At 42.6% G+C, this 15,236-nt stretch overlaps 1 protein-coding gene across 1 annotated transcript; it reads right to left on the bottom strand.

The window, feature by feature from the left end:
- Window positions 1-3,735: 3,735 nt before the first annotated feature.
- NMS (neuromedin S) lies at window positions 3,736-13,853 on the bottom strand. Its single transcript, XM_065891666.1, has 9 exons — window positions 13,778-13,853; window positions 10,411-10,466; window positions 10,078-10,116; window positions 8,469-8,492; window positions 8,317-8,370; window positions 6,491-6,565; window positions 5,365-5,400; window positions 4,739-4,780; window positions 3,736-3,774 (listed from the first exon to the last, which is right to left on the bottom strand). The coding sequence occupies exons 1-9, from the start codon at window positions 13,851-13,853 to the stop codon at window positions 3,736-3,738; spliced, it is 441 nt and encodes a 146-aa protein (XP_065747738.1).
- Window positions 13,854-15,236: the final 1,383 nt, after the last annotated feature.

Below are 15,236 nucleotides of genomic sequence, written 5' to 3' on the forward strand. Positions count from 1 at the left end.
TTGGCCCCAAATCAGGAATAGCTCTGGCATTCCTTGGCCATGATGAACTCCTGCTCCACTCTGACCTTGCACTAGGTATACCATCTCTACCTAATAAGTCAAGGGCTGAGAGGGTAGCAGTTGTAGCTTTGTAACTTCATGTGTAGCCCAACCTTGTACACTCATCCCATCTCACTCTTTTTTTTTTCCAGTTCAGTCTAACTTTAATTTAAAACCTTCAGTCTTTTAACAACATTCAAAAACATTAACTGTCCCAGCACTAGAGGAAAACATAATGATGACAAGATAGTCTAGATGGAGGGACCCTGGGTAGAAGGTGTGATCAAATCATAAATGGCACCATCAATGTATGGAAGGCATGTAATAAGGTCTAAAGGGAAATATTTTATTAATTAAATCATGTATAAATAATGCCTTGATATTGCATTATGATCTGATGCTTCTAATCACTTCAAATGTATGTTAAAGTGTGATATTTTAATTATAAAAATAAATCCTACTCAGGACATTTTAAAGGCAGCTACGATACTCTTCATAATAGATCTAAAAATGACTCTACTTGGGTGTCTAACTTATTTAGTACATTCACTGTTTGTCTTTCATCATTGACTTGAAGTTGTTTTCTTTCTTCTTATTTTAACCATATTCTCCTAAAAGCCCAAAGTTTCGAACTAAAGGCCTGATGTAAACAATTTCACGTGTGGTTGGGCAACTCATACTGTGAAGACCCAATGCCTTTAAAATGTAAAGTGAGGAAAACAATCTCACTCTTGACCTCAGCCAAGGGCTGATTCCGTGTCCCTGGGAGACAGCCCATTGTGGTGAAGAACTGTAGACGTTGGAGCCATTTAAACCGGGGTTTGAATTCTGACTCCGGCTTAGTGAAAGACCTATGGGCCAGCACCTCTATCTCACCCACCGGATCTGTACGCAGCCCACTGTCTCATGGAAGTGGGCTGGCTCATCTCATCTTTTGTGACAGGGTCTACAGAGGGGTCTTAAAATATTCTACTTCAGAAAATAGGCTTGAGACTTATTGCAAAGGCTTATAAAGGTGAAAATAAAAACCGAATCCTAGAAGTGTGATGTCTAAATGACATTTTAAAAGGAGGACTCTTAAATTTGATGAGAAGCTTGAGAGCCTTCAAAGGAAGAAGTGTAAGTTCATGGCATGTATCGTCAGGGCCCCTCCATATATCCACGCCCCTCAAATATCATTTATAGAGGAGGCACCTGAGAAGGTAAAGGCCTGAGCCTCACAGTTTCTTGAGGAGTCTGGAGTTGGTATGTGGAATTTTTTTGTTTGTTAGTTTTTTTTTTTTTGTTTTTTTTTGTTTTTTTTGCGTTACACGGGCCTCTCGTTTGTGGCCTCTCCCGTTGCGGAGCACAGGCTCCGGACGCGCAGGCTCAGCGGCCATGGCTCACGGGCCCAGCCGCTCTGCGGCATGTGAGATCTTCCCGGACCGGGTCACGAACCCATGTCCCCTGCATCGGCAGGCAGACTCTCAACCACTGCGCCACCAGGGAAGCCCTGTTTGTTAGTTTTTTAATTTTATTGAAGTATAGTTGATTTACAATGTTATGTTAACTTCTGCCATACAGCAAAGTGATTCAGTTATACGTATATGTGGGTATATATACATATATATATACATGCTTTTTCATATTCTTTTCCATCATGGAATATCACAGGATATTGAATAGAGTTCCCTGTGCTATACAGTAGGACCTTGTTGTTTATCCATCCTATATATACTAGTTTGCATCTGCTAATCCCAAACTCCCAGTCTATCCCTCCCCCACCCCCTCTCCCCCTTGGCAACCACAAGTCTTTTCTCTATGTCTGTGACCCTGTTTCTGTTTCATAGATATATTCATTTGTGTCCTATTTTAGGTTCCACACATATGTGATATCACATGGTATTTGTCTTTCTCTTTCTGACTTACTTAGCTTAGTATGATAATCTTTAGGTCCATCCATGTTGCTGCAAATGGCATTATTTCTGTCTTTTTTTGGCTGAGTAATATTCCATTGTGTATATATGTGTATATATATATATATATATATATATATATACATCACATCTTCTTTATCCACTCATCTGTTGGTGGACATTTAGGTTGTTTCCATGTCTTGGCTATTGTAAATAGTGCTGCCATGAACATAGGGGTGTGTGTATCTTTTCAGCTTATAGTTTTGTCTGGATATATGCCCAGGAGTGGGATTGCTGGATCATATTGGAGTTGGTATACGTTAACTTAACGCTGTAACTTCGAGCCCTTGGTCAGCAATATAGAAGCAGCTCCCATAGGGCAAGTCCCTTTGGTACCATTTGTGTAACAAAACTCATCTTTGAAATGTAATTAGAGCCAACACTCCCTGAGTGCTCACTAGGTACCATCATGCTAAGCCCCGTACGTGGACCATCTCCTCAGTCATCTCTAAAATGATGTGAAGATGCTGTTATTTTTGTCATGGAAGTGACCAGCCCACCGTCCCCCAGCTAAAAAGCGGAGTCAGTATCTGAAGCCAGCCAGGCTCTCCCGGGCTTGTGCTCTCAACGCTCGACAATAACGAGATTGTCGGAACACGATAAAACAACACCAAAACCAGCACATTTTAATCATACATACCCTATTACTTAAAAAATATACCCGATAAGAAATGAAAATGTTGCGTCAATGCTACTTTATTTTTTACACAACTGAATATTCTAGCGAAGAGAGAGTAAGAGAATTCTCTTTAAATACTGTTCACAGAAAGAAATTTGATGTTTGTTCAAAACAAATGCTCAGTTACCTCACCTGATCCAGACTCCCTTTGCCGCTGAATTCTGAAAAGAAAAGAGAAAAACGTACAGGTCAGGTTGAATCATTATCCGGATGGAGACGAGGCCCAGGGTCACGTTATTATATAACATATTTTAAAATATCTCAATTTGGCACGTCATAAATGCCCATAATTGGTACTCATAAGGTTTGTTGCTGTAACTGGTCAGGCCATTAGGTCAGTGTGAGAGCTGTGGCCTCAGGGAACATCCTTCCCAGTTTGGCCAGGGCGGCTACGCTCCCCAGCATCTGGACAGCTCTCTCAGGCACCTTGGGCTGCCGGGGCCCCAGTCGCTGTCAGTTGGTCCAGGGGCTCCAGGAGGGAGGCTAGGATGCCTCTGAAAGACAGTGGCCTCATGTCCCTGGGACCACATCAACATGAGAGACAGTGGTGGCCCAGAGCTGCTCATGAGCAGGGACTCGAACTGCCACAGGCCAGAAGCCAAGAAATCTCACCAGATTTCACCTCCAGGTCTCAGAGCATCACTGAATGGAGGGAACAGCCTGGCCTGGTTCTAATCGGAAATGTTCCCGCTATAGAGAACTTCTCCCCACCAAGCACGCCAGGGTGGATTTTGCCTCATCACAAGGGCCAGGTGAGAAGTCACAAAAGCTGTGGAGCTTCTGTCCTCTCACAGCCACTGCTGGAGACAACACACCTGCAAAGAGCTGGCATGAAGCAAAGGCTGCATTGTCTGGGACAGTGCCAGGCTGCAGTGGGGTCTCTGTGATGCTGAGAGCAGGAAAGGGAGGGGGCAGAGGAGCCCCTTAGGGGTTTCACATAGTGAAAGGATAGTTCCCTTTCTTGGAACTATCACCCCTCTGGTTGCCTCTCACTGCCCCACGTCAGACAGATAACATTTGTTTGGAGGAGAAGAGCTGCAATGAGGCTGACCTTGGACGATCCTACCAGGTGCTAAGGTCAAGGTTTCTTCCATTCCTTGGCTGAAAAAAAAAAAAGGAGCAGCTTACAGTACTGGGACCATACTGCCTGGAATCTCTTTCTTGGTTCCAGATCCTTTCTCTACGCCCTAAGGCTCTGCTCTCCTAACTGAGGCATTAGCAGCTTCCCTGGGGGCTCACCTGGGGATCCCCAGTCACTGCTACTCTGTGGATCCTCTGGGGCAGTGCTCCAGGACCCTTGCTGCTCCTATGGCCCTGACACTGTCCCTCACCCCACCACTCCACCCCTTAGCCTCTGTTTATGTGGCAGGACGATCCCTAAACAACGCATCACAGGACTTCTCATCCTAAAGACATCATGGAGACCCGCTGTTTCTGCAAGTACTTTCCAGAAAACAACCACTAGTAGGCCATGCAGATTTAAAATGTGTACTTGGGATGTCATGGGGGTTTGGGGAAAGTATGACTGAGCCAAGTTAAACAGGTTGCTTCCTGCAGGACATGGTATTCTCTGTAAACCTCGGAGAGTGTCAGGTACAGTGTTTTTGATCGTATTTGATCTTTGCAGAGCATCTCTTAGCACCAATGACCACAGAATGCAGATGGAACCATCTGTGACTCTGTGACCTTTGCAAGAAGCTCCAAGTTCCCTGGGGAAAAGGACGCCTAGACTCCTATTTCCACTGTGATCGGGGCCGTGCGTCGCGGACTTTCAGGCTCTGGAACACGGACTCCGACTTTGGTTGGCCCGTGCGTCTGTCCACCAGCAGAACTCCCGCCTCCCGCCCCAGAGCTCCTCCCAGAGCCCTGGTGCGCGCAGCCCGTGTCCGCTGGACCCTTTCCTTTCCAAGCATCGAGTCATCCCCTAAGGAAGGGTGAGAAAGTTCCCCTAATGATTCACCAGTTCGCCATGGGGGCCTGTCTGGGCTCATTCTGCAGTAACTCCATAATTGGGACGGTAGGAGAGAATTGGGGTGAAAAACAGAGAAGAGGAAATATGCTTTACTCTGAAAAGGAAAAATGGTCTTTCCAAGGTGGCAGTGTGATCCTGCAACATAAAAACACAAACCGTTATGCAACCACGCTGTGCCGAAGGTCTTTCAAAGATGTCTATGTTAGTGGTTTTCAACGTATGGTCCCCAGACCCAAAACATCAACAACACCTGGGGACTTGTTAGAAATGCAAAATCTCAGGTGCCCACTGAATCTCGGGTTGGGGCCCAGCCATCTGAATTTTAACAAGGTCCCAGGTGTTTATGGTGCATGGTCAACTTGGAGAAGCACAGATGCTGCACCCCTCCCCAAGTCTGTACAACTGGCCTGTGGGCCCCTGAGCCAGAAAGCAAATCTCCAGGGGCAGATGGCCCCAGGTGACGCATCTGGAAGAACAGAGACGAAATAGTGCCGTCCAAGGGCATCGCTCCATGATTCCTTTCTGCTCCAGGACAAGCCCAGGAAAACCCAAAATTAGATGCTCAGCCTCAGAGAATTTTAGGGTATAGTGTGAGACCAGTTCTTTCCAGAAGTGATCTAAAGGGGCTGCAAGGTGGCCTGGCTTCAAGCACTCCCCCGTCCTTCTGTCTTTGAGAAGCAGATCTTTTTGGGGGCGGTGCTTGCTCAGGGCTTACATACCTTCCTGGTAAGATGCTCTGCAACAGCTCCGGAATCCTGTGAAGGAATGAGGCCCAGGTTCACTTAATAGGAAACTCATCCCGGAGGCTTGCAGTGTACTGTGATCCTGCCCCTCCCCGATTCCATTCTAAGGTAGCCGGAAGTCAGATGCAAAATGCCTTTCAAGAAAACAGCTAACCGTGGAGCCAATCACAATTTTCTGTTCAGGAAGGCAAGTGTGTTTTCTTGGTCGGGTTACCCTTAGGGTCCAGGACAATGTTAAACTTGCTTCTTCTTCCCAATAGCCTCGACTTGAAATTGACTCCTGGTTTAGGCAGATTTTCAAGGATATGCCATTTCAGCTTCTTCAGCTCATCTTTCCTTGTGGGTCTGGCCCAATGGTGGAGGCAGACTCAACCTGGAAGTCTGACGCCAGTATCCAAGCAAACTGTGGCCTGTGCTTAGAAGGACCAATGGGTTTCTCAGGAAGTGAGCGATTTTCTGGGGTCTTGGCATTTTCAGAGCTAAACCCAGGAACAGGAATGTCCTGGGCAAACTGGAATGAGTCGTTCACCCTACTTGGACTCACAGTGTCCAAAAATTTGTGTTTGTTTCTTTGTTCTGCTACCACGCAACAAAACCTTGATGGACATTTTGAACAGGTTCAGCTATTATTGAAACTAGTCATTTCTAAACTTAAATTTTTTTAATTAAATTTTTTTTTGTTTTTTTAATTTAATTTTATATTAGAGTATAGTTGATTTACAATGTTGTGTTAGTTTCAGAGCTTTGTTTTTTTTTTAAGAAATGAAGCTCTGCCATAAGAGTAAAAGGGCAGGTGGGACAATGGGAAGCAGAGTATATGATCAAGGCAAGTGTCCATGTCATGCGGAGGAAGAGGAAGGGGCAGGGAAAGTGAAAAAACAACACGAAAACTAAAATGGGAAAAGATGAAGAGCGCAGAGGAGGAGCCCATGGTCACGGAGCTGGACCACAGCCCCTCTCCCCCATTCCCTGCCCTGCAGCCACCGTGTGGAGCTTGTACAAGGAGAAAACACCAGTGAGCCCAAAGGGGACAACAGGCATTCACCACGGGTAAGTGAACTTTTAGTGGCATAAAAATATGGTGGAAGGAAAAAGTACGTACGCGCTGCCAAAATCTTTTCATCCTTTGGTTGGCGAGCTTAGCAGCCAGATGCATTAGAGAATGCACAGGGGGAAACTGCGGCAAAGAGACGGTGAGGGTCAGACAGCACCGGGCCCAGGCCCAGGGCTATGCGCATTCCTGTCTGCTCACTCCCTTACAAATGGGTTTAATTTTCAGAGTAAAATCCATTTCCAAGCCTAAGCCTGAAATTTTATGATTTCAATAAAGAACCGCTTGCCTTGCTAGCACATTTCATTCCAACACATCACTCAAAAATATTCCCTTAGGGTAAAACAGACTTGTATCTGCATTAGTCCCAAACATTCTGTCCTTCTAGTGTGGAGTGTATCGTCCCAGATAAGCATCTCCATGAAGATCCTCTCTGGCTCCCCAGGTGTGCTCTCCTTATCTAAGGGACGAGGTGGAAGGGCAGCATGCATAACCACCGCCTCCATTCATTTTATTCTCCTGTATGTCTCATCTGTGACTGCCCACACACACTCAGACATACATACCCTGTCTTATCTAGTCCTGTGAATCCTCCCTGAGTATTTCAGCTCAGAGTAAAAGTTAATTCGTGTCACAGACACGGAGTTTATCTTTTCCCTTCCATTTTCTTTTATTTTTTTTCTTTTTTAGGCTAGAAAGAATCTTTTTTTATTGAACTATATTTGATTTACAATGTTGTGTTAATTTCTGCTGTACAGCAAAGTGACAATTATACACATATATATATATTCTTTTTTTCATATTCTTTTCCACTGTGGTTTATCACAGAATGTTGAAAATAGCTCCCTGTGCTCTACAGTAGGACCTTGTTGTTTATCCATTCTATTAAATGTAATAGTTTGCATCTACCAACCCCAAGCTCCCACTCCATTCTTCCCCACTCCCCACACCCCTTGGCAACCACAAGTCTGTTCTCTATGTCTGTGAGTCAGCTTCTGTTTTGTAGATGGGTTCATTTGTGCCATATTTTAGACTCCACATATAAGTGATATCATATGGTATTTGTCTTTCTCTTTTCCCTTCCATTTTTGACCCTTCTCAACTTGCAGTGCCCATGGCCTGTCCTGATACTATTCCCATCCTTACCTGATCCCCAGTACTAAATCTATACTACTCTTGTGTCCTTGCCTCAAAGGGAAAAACATTTCGCTTGGTACTTGTTTATTTTAAGGATCTTTCTGAAGACTTGGAAAGCCTTGACTATATAAACAAGTGACTTTCTAATAGTAGAATTTCAATCACTCTGACTGGATTGATTCTATGACCTTCCCAATATTCTCCAAATCATACCCTGCAGAAATTCACTTCAACAATCTGTTCCTGAGGGTAACTCCAATTTATAATAAGAGAGTTAGAGGCGATGCTTTTTATTCCCACAGCCCATACACACTGTGACAGTGACGAAAGATGCACACCCACAGGTCACTATTGAGAATGTGGTGCTTCACACTTCACAAAGCGCTTTTCAGAATTTAAAACACAGAAGGTAACATGGAGCAATGTAAATAGAGCTCAGTCTTTACCAGGCTTCTTGTACATCTGTTTAAGTGCATAATAAAAAGTTATTTCTTACTAATTTTTCCTTTTCTGTAATTATTCTCTAGCTTTTCAGTTCTGTCAACCTCCCCCAACCCCTTCCCCAGAGAGGGAGAGAGAGAATCCCTGCAGCCCCAGGAAAAAGCACCTAGAAAGCTATTACCCAGAGTTTCTGGAAGGCCCCTGTTTTTCTACGTATCTGCATATATTAAACGGGAAAGGACAAAGGCGTGCAGAGGAGAATGACTTTTACAGAGAGATGATTACGATAAAATACTGACCCCGGCTTTAACTGGATGCGTCGGCTTCTGAGTTCTGGAGTAATGAAATAAAAACTAAATAAGAGGGGAAAAAAGGTTGACTTTAATTCTAAGCATCACTTGCTGTAAATGTGGTAGTTGCATGCTCTTGTTACTAGGCTGGTGGTACTCACCCTTTTGTATATGTCTTGATTATCCTGGAAAGAAAATGATGAGGGTAAGTCACATGGAATTTTACTGGGGCAGGTTTCCAGGAGAAGTTACACCGGGGACCTTCCTGATTTACCTGAATATTATGAAATAAATTGGCATTCTAAAAAGAAATCCATTATACAAACTTAATAAGACTATAGTTGATGCAGAACCTTGCCAAAAGGAAAGTTGCCAGCGATACCATTATTTTAAAACTTAATCTTATTTTACCTTTTCAGTCTTCAGGGGAAAAACATACTCTATGATGCATTGAAGCAATACCCTAATCAGTTCCCAGATAGCCGTCTAACTAAGAGGTGGGATAAAATAACGATTGCAACTTTTAATTTGCTGCTGGGCATACCCTATAATTCAGTTTTCTTAGGGTTGGTTCATATCGACCAAATTTTTTTCCCTAAAAGCTTTCTACATGAATCTTCACTGTTCTTGCAGAAAGTCCAGCTTTTAATTTCTAAATCCTTGTTAGAGCACCACCCTGTTCTGTCTGCATGGATGACAGCCCAGGAAAAGCTGTACTGGCAGCGTATCCTACTCAGAGAGGTACTGTGAATGATGTTGTAAATATCTCGTTACTATTGATCTCATCTCATTTACATCTAAACATTGTTGAATCAGCTCAAACTCCAATCAAGACAGAAATGAAAGTTGTTAGTAACATGTCTAATTTTGTTGCTGTGAGTACAACTTCCTACAGACTTTGTGGAGGGTTTCTGCAGTAACCAATACTTACATATTCTCTCTTTGTTATGCGTGTACATGTACCCACATGAATATGGGCACACACACACACACACACACACACACACACACAAAATAATGAACCAAAATTACTCATAGCAGAGGCTCAGTGGACATTAACTTTGTTTCTTTATGATCACCATTTCTAAATCAGCAGAAAGTATTTACTATTTTTACAACTTCCGGTCTCTTTGTAAGCATCTGTTCACAGGAGTGTGTGTGTGTGTGTGTTTGTGTGTGTGTTCTGGACACCTATTGGGCAAGTATTTTTGCCCAGTAGGCAATATATTTTTGTTATCATGTTCATCAACTTTATACCATTACTTTTCAAGCCCCCCCACAAAATAACCAAGGAATTTGAAGATGATTTTCCAGGTGATGAACACCAACTCTCAAAATTTCATATGCACCTTCCTTGCTTTATTTTTTTTTTTTCTTTTTAGAGAAAAAAATATTTTTAAAATTTTGTCTATCTATCTTGGAGACTACTTCCCCAACTAGAATATAAGTTCCATGAGAGCAGGTAATTTGGTCTGTTTGGATCAATACTGTATCCCCACCTGACGTGTAATTTTATGTATATACGTGATTATGTATATGACATGTATATGTGATTATGATCCTTATAAGAATGCAGATGATGGTCATTTATGTTTAGGAGATTCACTCGTTATTTCCTAAAACTGTATTCTTACACGCACACTTACACGTACACGCAGAATTCTCCTATAGGTAACAAAAGAGTGTGCTTATTTACAGATATCAATTATGGTATAAGCAGGTGCACTGCTATAAATAAAAGAATTACCATATGTATATTAATTGTTTTACCTTAGGTTGTCTAGAAAGAGTTGCCCAATATGCCAGCCGCTAAAAAATGGGGAAAATGAATCAAAGATAAGTACAAATTCCTTAATCAATAGAATTAAAAATTAAATTCGAAAGTTGCCTCATTTATGAACGTTGAATTATCTTCTCATACAGTGGCCATAAATTTCAACACAACTCCCAAGATGACTTAAATGAAGCCATGAAAATGAAAACAGTGAGTTTCTGCTGCAGCCAAGAATCTGATCTTAAAATAGTTTCAAGTGAACATTATCCACTTGATAGTTTCAAGGCCAAGGCTAAATAAAAATCTCACATTACTCAACAGTGGTGTACCTCAAGCTTCACAATATCCAAGCCATCTGGAGGATCAGCTAAAGGTCGAGGAAATCCTATTGTGAGAAATCATAAAAATCTCTATTAGGAGAAAAGAGGTTGTAACGTTAACTTTTTAAAAAATATTTATGTATTTATTGGCTGTATCGGGTCTTAGTTGCAGCACATGGGCTCCTCTCTAGTTGTGGTGCGTGGGCTTAGTTGCCCTGCAGCAGGTGGGATCTTAGTTCCCCGACCAGGAATCAAACCGGCGTCCCCTGCATTGCAAGATGGATTCTTAACCACTGGACCACCAGGAAAGTCCAGCATTAACTTTTAAATCTTTACCATGAAGAGCACACAGCGATTCTATTAATACCATCTTGTTAAAAGGATTGTTAAAGAAAACACACTTCTACCTACCACTAGCAAATCTGAGATTTGTACCAAAGTTAATTAAAAATTGCATGGTTTTTTATTTACCAGGAGTTAGCAGCACGAGAGTTAGCAAGTTAGGAGAGAGGGAAAAAATTACCTAGTTAACAACTTAATTTGTATTTTTGAAATGGAGCAGTGCCCTATGGTCCTTGCCCCCTCATGTCCTCCTCCTGCCTTTTGTCTGTAGAAAAACTTTAGCCAAAAGATAAGTTTAATCCAAGAAGTGAGAAAATGCAGAAACAAAAGAAAACATTCCCAAAAGACTAAATAAAAATAGTTTAGTCAGTAAGCAAAGTCAAGGACCTTTAGTTCCTTCTCAAGGGCTATAGATAATATTCTGAGCCATATCCTGTGAGCTGTCTTGTAGATACTAAAACCTCCATCAGGTGGAAGAAGTTAACTACACGCTGACCAGGCTGTAGCCATGACAGAAGCTGCCACAATTCTGAGAACTGGCCTCAAGGAAATGGGAACAACCCAACCAGAGAACTGAAGATTAACTATACTTAAAACAATCAAGATGAGGCTGGTCAGACCACCACATGGCCAATTTCAAGATTACCGTCAGAGCTGACTGTGCTGTTTCTGCAAGTAGCCCCCTCCCTCCATCTATAAAAGCTCTTGCCCACTGATTTTGGGGGGGGGGTCGTGGCTGGGGAGTCGGCCTTTGGACAGGCTTTTGTCCACCCCGCTTTATCGCCAGCACCTGACATAAAGGAAGCTTTCCTTTCCACCAACCTTGCCTCTTTATTGGCTTTTGAGTGGCAAGCAGCTGGACCCCACTTTTGGTAATATTTTGATGGAATATATAAGGACAGGATGTCAAGAGATGGTGTCAGTAAGTTTGTGCATCAGAGTCACTCTTGGAACTTTTAAGAAATACGGATACCTGTCTCTCTGCTTCATCAGACGCTTCAGGAATAGGGACATGGGGAAGGTGGCTGCTGGTAATGAGCTGAGTAAGCACTGCAGCTGAACCCTATCTGACCTAGATGAAGTCTTCATCTCATTTGCATGTAACACAACACTTGGAGGAAAAGCTAATGCTGCAACTGAAAGAATCAATGGGATATGTCAAAACTAAGAAGAGGAAATTAAATGGGATAAATATAAGACCCTGAATTTAGGTTTTAAAAGTCTGAGACAGGGAATATCTGGCTCAAGAGTAGTATTTTTTTTAAAAAATACCAAGTGATATATTGCTCCCTGCCATCTCACTATAAGCCAAGAAAAAGCTGAGGCAATCTTGTGCTGGATTCAAAAGATAGTGTCCTAGCCTTGAAAGGTAATAGTCCTACTTGAAATGATAGGATTTGTTGTGAGTTAAAGGAACTGAGCACAGTTTTCTTTGGCAAAGGGAAAAATTAGGAAGTGTGTGTTAACTGCCATCAACTGGTTTGAGAACTGTCATAAGAAATATTAGTCTTGGGCTTCCCTGGTGGCACAGTGGTTGAGAGTCCGCCTGCCGATGCAGGGGACGCGGGTTCGTGCCCCGGTCCGGGAGGATCCCACATGCTGCGGAGCGGCTGGGCCCGTGAGCCATGGCCGCTGAGCCTGCGCGTCCGGAGCCTGTGCTCCACAACGGGAGAGGCCACAACAGTGAGAGGCCCGTGTACCGGAAAAAAAAATAATAATAAATATTAGTCTTATTCTGTATATCCCCAAAGAGCAGAACTAGGGCTAGTGGTTAGATGTTGCATGTGATCAGATTTCAGCTCAGTGTAAAGAAGTTTGTGATGATTGGAGCTATTCAAAAATGAAAAGAAATTCAAACCAATCTTATAAGGAATTATTAAGAGGTTCTGTGCTAACACTATAATGATAAGTACCATAGGGACCTTATCCTCAGGGAACAGAAAATTAAATCGGAAAAAGAGGGAGGTGGATATAAATATATAGACAGATAAATAAAATGTAGTAAGAAATTTCCAAAACAAGTTTCTATTGGAAACCAGGGGAGGCAGCTACTGGCTGACTTTGGCTGGTTGTGAGTTGGGTGTCACTGAAAGTAATCAACTAGGGAAATCACAGAGGCGATCCCTGCTCTCCTGAGAGTTTAAACTAGATGACTTCCATGGTTCCTTGCAATGCCTAGGCTTTGTGATTACACTACAGGACATGGCAAAACAAGCATGCTATTTCAAATATATTTTCTGTTTGAATATATTTTCAAAGATTTTCTACTCCCTGAAACCAAAATTCTAAAATTTTGAAATAATCTGTGTTTCCAACTGGAGCTTCCACCACATCCTGCATCATATAGCGAGTTACCTGGAGATGGGTAACAAATTTCGACTAGGGACCCCATACCCAACCCCTGTTCCCTACAGGGAACCCCTTTGCCCTACAAAAGCACTGGTACTCAGAATTTGGTGAAGAGACACCCGCGTCCGGTCAGCACCTCGGACAGCGCCCAAGCCTTGGAACACATGGGGCCTCAGCTGCGCTCCCTGGGCCTCTGCCCCCCCCCCCCCCCCCCCCCGCCCAACCCCCTCACCTTCCCCGCCAGGCCCACAGGAGAAGCTAGGAGAAGATTCCCTTTCCCTACGCCCGCTCCCACACCGCCCTTCTCCAACTGTTCCTCAATCCTCATTCTTTGGGACTTTAAGCTCGTCTCTGCTCTCATCTCTTCAGAATTCCAAGAGCACAAATGGCTAACACGTTGGAGTCGTCCCCCGACTCATATTCCTCACAATTTCAGTGGGGCCAGCCCTGGGACAGGAGCTGTTTAAAGGCAGTTCCACAGGGGAAAGTAACCTCCTTTGGTAAAAGGCTGCAGCATCTAGCTCTGTCCATCCTCTCTGATGGAAGCCATTTCCAAAGGGTAGAAATGAGAGTAGGTGAGGGAACCAAGCTAGACTCCCTCCAGAAGTGCCCTGAAAGGTCAAGGTCTGTCCCAGTCTTCCTTAGAGCTCAGGCCAGCTGGGGTCTGTTGAAGGGGTCCCCTTACCTGAGGAGGGAATCTGTAGTAGGCAGAAGCAATAAATGGCCAAAATGGATGGGAATTGGGCAAGAAGATGCTTCATCTTCAAAGTGCGGTTTCTCTTTGCTGACCACAGATGTGTTCTGCTGGGATAGGAGTTGAGCATTTCCCGAAGTTCCACAGGCAGAGACAACACTGCGTCTGGCCAGCCCAGTGGAGAAGGTGCCTTTATTTGCAACGCCCTGAAGCCCATTGGCTGAGCACCAATCAGCTTTGCGCAGGAGGACTCGGCTTTTCTCGTAAATGTCGTGCTGAGCCCTTATTTGTAGAATTATATCCTCCTGGTGTAGGCATTGTAGAGTCACCTTTTTCAACCCAGCAATAAAAATAAAAACTGGAGAGTCATAATTGTTATTCTATAGTGGTTTGAGAAGCATTTTTTTGACTCAAAAAAAGGCTTTTTTTCTTTTTTAAATCAAATCACTGGATATAAATCTGTAAACTCTTGGATGATGAAGTCTTGTTTTATAAGAAGCTGTTTATTCTCCACCATTAACAAAGGATGTTTTATAGTCTTTGGTGCATCTGAGAATGAAATTTGGAATCCTGAATATAACATTAGAAGAAATTCAGAAGTTCAGTTAAGGTTTTTAAAAAATTAATTATGGTTAGGAATTATACTTCTTATGGTTTCTTCAGATTCATTTCTATGAACAAGTTAAATATTTCAAATTTAATCAGTATTCAAGAAAATATGACAGTGTTTAATAGTAATAACAAAATTACTCCATCTACTGAGGTCCTATTTAGGATTTCACATAGGTTATTTCATGTAATTTTGCAGAAAACTTATAAGAAATGTATTTCTTTCCTAATTCCATGAATGGAGAAATTGAGGCTGGGAGAGATTAAGGAACTTGCCAAAGCCACCAAGCCATCAAGGATGCAGAGAAGGGATTTGGACCCAAGGTCACATCAGTAAGAGTGTGGGATTTTAGTTGATATGTTAATTTTTTCTAAAAAGAGCCTCCTTAAGATTGGATATGAGATAGAAAGAAGAAGGAAAAAGAATGAAGTGAGCTGTCTTGCAAAAAGTGTAACATATACAGCATATGCAAAATAGCTTTAGGATTTTTTCCACCATGCATATCTTTAATTTTTGCCTTTAAGGATTAGGAGAATAATTTTTGGTGGAAGTTGCTCAGAATGGGCTATTTATTTATGACTTAAAATGTGGTATTTTGCCAAAAAATTTCTAATTCATAACAGAGCAGGAATTATAAACTATAGCCATAATTTTAGCCTACTTCTTTGAGCCAGCAAGAAATAGAGATTTCTATTTATTACAGTATTTACCACTTTGGTTCAAGGAGAATAACCAAGGCCTTTAAACACCACAGAGAGATGATGTCTTTTGTATTAAAATACACCCACTGCCTAACAGCAAGTCTCTACTGAATGAAAGAAAAAAAGTGAATGATTGCTT

This window comes from Phocoena phocoena, chromosome 14, assembly GCF_963924675.1.
Source record: "Phocoena phocoena chromosome 14, mPhoPho1.1, whole genome shotgun sequence".
Taxonomy (NCBI): Eukaryota; Metazoa; Chordata; class Mammalia; order Artiodactyla; family Phocoenidae; genus Phocoena; species Phocoena phocoena.

What these genes read in the sequence shown, in the direction of transcription:
- NMS (XM_065891666.1), bottom strand. Translation starts at nt 13,853, where the DNA reads ATGAAGCATCTTCTTGCCCAATTCCCATCCATTTTGGCCATTTATTGC. An exon ending in ACTACAGATTCCCTCCTCAG is followed by an intron (nt 10,467 to 13,777) that starts GTAAGGGGACCC and finishes TTCTCACAATAG; the next exon opens with GATTTCCTCGACCTTTAGCT. An exon ending in CAGAGCATCTTACCAGGAAG is followed by an intron (nt 4,781 to 5,364) that starts GTATGTAAGCCC and finishes TTTATGTTGCAG; the next exon opens with GATCACACTGCCACCTTGGA.